Below are 6,824 nucleotides of genomic sequence, written 5' to 3'. Positions count from 1 at the left end.
ATACATGTTTTTTTTGTCTTTTATTAATAATATAATAAAATGAAATTAATTAAACATAGATATAATCCTTGATTTCCCCTTATATTAAGGGATTTAATTAATTTAACTTTTTAGAATTAATTGTCCATGTATTTTGAAAATCCTCAATTACTCCTCTAATTAAGGAAATATATTATAACAATGAATTTAAATAAATAAAATATGTACTCGATTTTAAAATTCTACAGATACATGTATCTCATGAATTTAGTGTCATGTATCCTAAGCACAAAATATGATAGAAACTATCGGGAATCTTAGTAATTAGAATCCAAACTAGTGAATTTATGTAGTTTGCACATAAAATAATGATAACAATAATAGTAATTTAAATGATAAATCTGAAAGATTATAAATATTGAACTAAATATCAACTTAAGCATACGATAAAATAAATAAGTTTAAAAATATATATCTAATTGAATAGCAATCCGAAAAATGGGTTATAGGTCAGTCAAAATTGGATGTCGACACCATTTTATGTTAACGCATTTTCAACTCACTCAAATTTAATCCAATCCGTCCATTTAGAAACCTAAATAAATCCTACATCACTTTGTTAATAGAATAACCCTCCCAAGTCCCACCCCTATACGGTTTCTCCCCTTGAATAAAAGTTACTATTTGATTCCATGATGTAGGGCAAATTACCAGTAGACTAGCACAAATTGCTCAGCTCAATCAAACTCAAGATTTTTAGAGTCCCTAAAATGATCTTTTGGCGAATAAAAAATGGCAGCCAACTTGTCAACTTGGCAGATTTTATGCATATGCTCTCATGTTTAAGGGTCCTACTCCACCACACACACTGACATGATTTATGCAAAGTTTTAGTTTCTTATTTCTTCCACTTGTGGGCTCAGTACTTTTGAAAAATGCAGCACGGCTTTTAATAAGTAGCTCCTCTCTTTCCCTTTTTCCTTAGAAGATACATCTTCATTTAGTTAAGAATAAGTTAAATCGGAATTAATTATTTCGAAGTTAAATCGGAATTAATTATTTCGAAACAAGTTATTTCACCATATATATGAGATAAGTTATCTCATCACTAAGATATAGTTGGTGGGATAAATAATCTCTAGATTGCCTAATACCTCAATCAAATGTGGGATAAAATAGTCTTGCATTTTATCTCTTATAATATTATACCTTATATGTCTGCTGAAGCAATAACTTAGGATAGAAATATAATAATTCTTTACCTTAGCTAATGTGGAGATTGTTGTAATAATTGAAAAATGAAATAGTTCTTAGGTAATTGTAACATCACTTATATAACTATCTATTTTGTTGTCTCATTTATATCTTGACGATTAGCATGAATCCACATTATTATTCCTTTATTTACCTTTTTTTTTAATTCCTTTTTCACTATTTTTTTTCTGTTATTATTGAATATTCTTGAGTCTCCCAAAAGATCAAACTTTCTCTATTATGTAAAATCTATTGTTGTCTGTTTACAAAAAGACCAAATTTACTTTTTGGTGTCTTGTACAAATTTCAGGCACTGCAACAAGGTAATACTATTTCAATTTAGATTTAGGTCTCGGAATGTTATTGAAATGCTGTGTTTGTTGTCCTTTATATTGTGGCGTGACACTCTTGTTTATTTAGGGATGGCGAAAGAGGAAGCAACATAGGCAAACTTTTAACGTGGCCTCCCTGACCCACTTGGCTTAGTATTTTTGACTTGACCTATTCACAATTTCAATGCTCTACTTCAAGTGGACCATTACCATGTGACACCTTGTGGCCAATCATATAACTTGTCAAATGGGTACAAAGGTATGGTCAAACAAGTGGCAAAAACAACTTCTACTTGTCAATTCTTCGTTTACTCACTTTTTTCCCGCCATATCAACAACGTTCATGACCATGTGAGCCACCAATAATAATATTCCTTCCGTTCATTTTTACCTGTTGCATTGATAAATTTTCAAAATGATGTGATTGCATGTTAATGCTCGGGGCTATATAATGGGTGGGCACTACTTCAATATCTAAAAGATCCAAACATGGCGTTATTGCAGAGGGAAAGTAGTTCTATCCATGTAATTGACAGAAAGTACCGTGATGGTGCATCAAATTCCGACTAAGTGGATTCATTGAGTACAATCCAACTGCCGGTTGCATCTAAATGAAATGTTTCACTTAGAGTGAAGAATTTAGAGCGAGCAAAAATACCTAATTCTAATTCTATCCCCCGGGATTGCACGGGAAACAATGAAATAAAGAGAAGCAACCAGTGTTGAAAAAACAGATATATGAATAAGCTATAGAAAAAGCTGAAAGAATTACATCCAACATACTCATTCTTGCTCTATGTAATCATTGAGTAGAACAGTTACATATCTTAGGCTTTCAATAGTTCAGGCTGCTAACCTACAATTTTCGAATCAATTAGAAATCATTTCTCGTTTAATAGCTGTATTAGGGACTAAACAGTTCAAACTATCCAAGTAAGATATCACGTAGTCAAATTGTGGTTCTCTTCAAGGGCTCGAACCTATAGAGATGTAAGAAGTGTAAAACAATTATTGAAACCAGGGGTGTGGTAGGTTAGCTCAGTTGATTGTCGCCATTTACTCTATCAGTGGAAGGATTGGTGACAAATAGATTTAGTCCTCGTGTCCGTCCTGGGGCCCCTCCTTTGAGCAAAGACAAGTCCAGAACATACCTGCGCCAAAGGTATCAGATGCCAGAATTCTAATATGGACTGTGTACACAAAAGGAAATGGATTAGGCAAATCACATACATGTTATCTGATGCCTTTTGATATTCTCCAGCACCGCAGTTAATTAAAATCTTCTGATCAATCTTCGAGACTAAATGTTCAACAGGCAAGTCGACTAATTCTGGATCTGCATTTAAGAAAAGTTCATCAAATCATTATAGCATACAATTGCCTGATAGAATCAAGGTAAGAACTGTAGGACAAGCTATGCGGTCATAACTTACATGTTTTATGAGCAGTCTTCACACCTTCAGTGAGACCCAAGATGTTCTACATAAATAGAAAGTTACATCATGTAGTGTCACTAAATGCAGTACTTGATCATTGGACATATAGATAAACAAGAAATATTATAACTAGAACCTTACAACTCTTAAGAAATATTACAATGAGAGGAGCAAAGCTTACCTTAAGATTCTCATAACAACTTTCTAGGTCATCGTTCACCAAAATATGATCAAAGAGGCCTGATGATTTTCCTTGTTCGAGTTCCGCCCTAGCATTTCGGAGACGCTTTTGGATTTGCTCTTCAGTCTCAGTTGCTCTGTTCAACAGATTGACAACAATTTAATAACCTATTGAACCTGGGCAATATGAAGATACTTAACATTCTCAATCAGCCTACCTTGCACGAAGGCGCTTCTCAAGTTCTTCAAATGATGGTGGAGATATAAAAATGAAAATAGCATCAAGAGAGCTAGCTCTCACAGACCTTGCACCTTGAACATCAATATCGAGGATGCATCTCTGCACAATCATACAAAAATAAAAGCTTGACAAATTTGCAATAGAAGGATCTATCAATATGCTAATGCACAATTTGGCCCATGTGTGCCATTAACAAGTCAATGTAAGACCCAAGTAGAGTTCAAACTTATTACTACTACATCCAGATCGTCATTTTTTGCAAGTTTATCAGGATTCTCCTCAGGTTCTCCACATAATATCTCATAATTTAAGTTGAATAACTCTATTTTTAGATACTTTAATTATTTTAAGGTGAATCCCCATACCCGTATCCATATATGGACCCATATCCCTGAATCTTAAAAATTAGATCATGAAGGATTCAACCTCTAGATCTGCACCCGTATCAAACACCCGCACCTAAGTCCAAGCAACTTAGGTAGTCTCTTTATATGGTCTTTCAGTTTTCACTTAATGAACTAGCTTTGGGACGACTTAGGTGCAAAGTTCATTTTTTTACAATGTCACAGAAACTATTTTTCATCAGAACATAACAAAGAGATAGGGAGCCATTCTCCCAGAGAATGTAACGAAATAGAAACTTGCATATATTCTCATGGCATGCACCAGAGAGAAAAATTCTTTCTTTTTCCTCTTTGATGATTAAAATATGTTTTCAAATGTCTTTCCCCCTGAGTCTAAAGGATTGGGTTCAGAGTACAACAGTCTACGCTTCTTTTTTTGTGATGAATTTCTGATATATAATGAAACTACATGAAGATAAGTTTAATCTCATTTTTGTATACTTAAAATAATATTTTAAAAAATTGGAACAAAGAAAATGTTTGAACTCCCAAAATAATATAGTATTATTCTTTTTGGAAGAAAAGTTGTATAAAACTTCTTAAAGATGATGATCACTTGGGTGCAAATTAACAACAATTTCAGTCACGCACCATTGGTCCAATATGTAGGAAATAACAACACCAATATTTTGAATTAAGAATTGATAGCATGAAGCGACGATACCTTGCCAGCATCAGCAACCACCTCAACTGCTTCGACACTGGTTCCATAAAGATTACCATGAACAGAAGCAAACTCCAGGAATTTCCCATCCTTTATCTCTCTCTCCATTACACTGCGGTCACTGAAATGGTAATGAAATCCATTCTGCTCTTTTTCTCTTGGTGCCCGGGTTGTGTGGCTCACAGAAAATCCAAACATAGATGGGAACTCTTTCATTAGTTCAGATATCAAGGTACCCTTCCCCACTCCAGAAGGGCCACTAATGACAATAGGCTTCTCCACATTACCTAAAACTCCCTTACTCCAGGCAACCACCTCATTCCCATGTGTCTTTTCCTGTTCTCCTATAAATGGGGTGCCCACCTACAAAAAGTATGTAACAATTTTTAGCATAACTTGGAAAAAGTGAGTGCCAGCAAATTAACTCATTCAAGGGTACTAAATAACATTCAAAACGTTAAGTGTCTCTCAATAATCACATTTTTTTACTTTTTTTCTAATAAGGATGGATATTACACCCACCGGCATCTCCAATTAAACATTTGGAGGAATGCTGATCTGAGCAATCAACACAGATTCAGCATGAGATCATGACTTCCAAGTTTAACAGACATAATAAGAACGTTTAATTATCTAAAGGGCATAAATTAACCAACCTCAAGAAACCAAAAGCATCCATCAGACTTGGAATTTCCCTTAATAACCAATATACGATCACCATTTAAAAGAACAGCTGAGTGGCCATTTGACACCTTGGGTTTAGTACCCAGTACAGTGGGGTTTATCCTGCAATTTATTTCAGTTTTTGTTCATCTTGTCTAAAAGATACATAATAACCACAATGGATCCAAGATATACAGAAACTCACCATTCCCCACTAGATTTCTCAAAGATTTGAACTCCAATGACCGCTGTCGATTCATGATCAGCCCCGCCAATCACATACTGGTGAAAATAGGGAGGCAGAACATTCATTCATTGAATACAGTCATTTGGGTATATAAAATTGGAAAGAATGCACATCACAGAAGAATATCAAATCAGTATGTTGAATCACCATACAATTTTAGACCCGATACAAATAGCTGTTTTGTGGCCTTTTGATTTCAAATCGACCCCCTTTGGAAAATCTCCCAAGAGACTATCAGCAAAGAAAGCTGGAGCTTCTCCCTGAACATAGTAAAGATCAAGAAAAAGATCATCACAATAGAAACCATATTTATACTTCCAACTGAAGTGCAGATCAAGACTAATGCACTCACCATAGATGTAAGTAAGTATTCCTTGTATAAAAGATTCAACCTGACCAAGAAAAAATCACAAATCAGACTATAAATCCACATGGAAAAATTATGCATTCCCTGAGACACCATGCTGCCTTGTAAAAAAATAACAGATCGAATTATTTCACCTAATTAATAACAGAAGTGGATCATGGAGTAACCAAATTAGGGATGAAACAGAAATGCATATGATACTTAGATCCCAATGGATAACTAAGAAACCTAAATAAAACTACAGAAAAACATAGACCATGCTGCCTTGAGCAAAAAAAAATACAATAAATACATAGAACCCCATCAAAAATATTCCTAAAATGCACACATAAAGAGAGAGACACACGCAAAGCTACAGATGTCTCCCTCTGCTTAAGCTATCGAGCTGTAAAGATTGAATAACAAAAAAAACAAAAAAAGGAAGGAAAATAAAAAACAAAAAAAAAGCAAGAAAAAAGCAATTTCAATTGGAAACCCCATAAAAAATTACCTGATGAACTAAGGTTTACGGTTAGCAAGAAACAATATTATTAATCTTGTATTTTGGTATTGTATTGTGTGTGTATTGAATGAAGAAGAGAGATCTGTATTATAAATGTCAAAGAATAAAGTTAGAAAAGTCAGCAAGTTTGAAGGAGGAAGAGGAAGAGGAAAATGAGAGGAAGAAGAAGGTGGATGAAAGCTTAGGAAGGTTTCCCATATTTGTAGGCGGAACTCTTCACAAGGAATGTGGAAGAGAAGGAGAGGGGACCAAAGCGCTGCTTTTTTGGTCGCATTCACTTCATCAAATCCAGGTCGGCTTTCCCTTTTTCTTTCTTCTTAAATTTTGACCTGTATTTGTATTAAATGTCTATTATGTGGAGTCCTTTTAGGAATGGTCAGAAATTTTACTTGGGATCAAACTAGGTTTTCAATTTTTCTTCATTGTAAATTAGAGTTGTGAAGCCCTAAATATCCCTCAAGAGGAATAAGAAGTCTTCTCTCTTCTCCCTACTTCATTCTTGTTCTTATTTTATATAGTTTCATAACATGTTATCAACACGAGTCTCTAATTTTG

At 34.3% G+C, this 6,824-nt stretch overlaps 1 protein-coding gene across 3 annotated transcripts; it reads right to left on the bottom strand.

Moving 5' to 3' along the window:
* Window positions 1-2,287: 2,287 nt before the first annotated feature.
* On the bottom strand, window positions 2,288-6,564 carry LOC125857441 (guanylate kinase 2). 3 transcript variants are annotated; one of them, XM_049537034.1, is made up of 11 exons: window positions 6,258-6,561; window positions 5,753-5,792; window positions 5,553-5,660; window positions 5,359-5,435; window positions 5,147-5,276; window positions 4,491-4,853; window positions 3,400-3,521; window positions 3,183-3,318; window positions 2,999-3,044; window positions 2,796-2,901; window positions 2,288-2,716 (listed from the first exon to the last, which is right to left on the bottom strand). In XM_049537034.1, the coding sequence occupies exons 2-11, from the start codon at window positions 5,753-5,755 to the stop codon at window positions 2,599-2,601; spliced, it is 1,209 nt and encodes a 402-aa protein (XP_049392991.1). In that variant the 5' UTR covers window positions 5,756-5,792; window positions 6,258-6,561; the 3' UTR covers window positions 2,288-2,598. The 3 variants fall into 3 exon arrangements, 2 of the variants coding, with proteins under 2 accessions (XP_049392991.1, XP_049392992.1); XM_049537035.1 differs by lacking the exon at window positions 6,258-6,561 and adding an exon at window positions 5,902-6,040; XR_007445665.1 differs by lacking the exon at window positions 2,999-3,044 and having other exon boundaries at window positions 2,476-2,716; window positions 6,258-6,564.
* Window positions 6,565-6,824: the final 260 nt, after the last annotated feature.

Source organism: Solanum stenotomum, chromosome 3 (genome assembly GCF_019186545.1).
Source record: "Solanum stenotomum isolate F172 chromosome 3, ASM1918654v1, whole genome shotgun sequence".
In the NCBI taxonomy this organism is placed as follows: Eukaryota; Viridiplantae; Streptophyta; class Magnoliopsida; order Solanales; family Solanaceae; genus Solanum; species Solanum stenotomum.
This window is presented reverse-complemented; position numbering and strand designations above follow the sequence as displayed.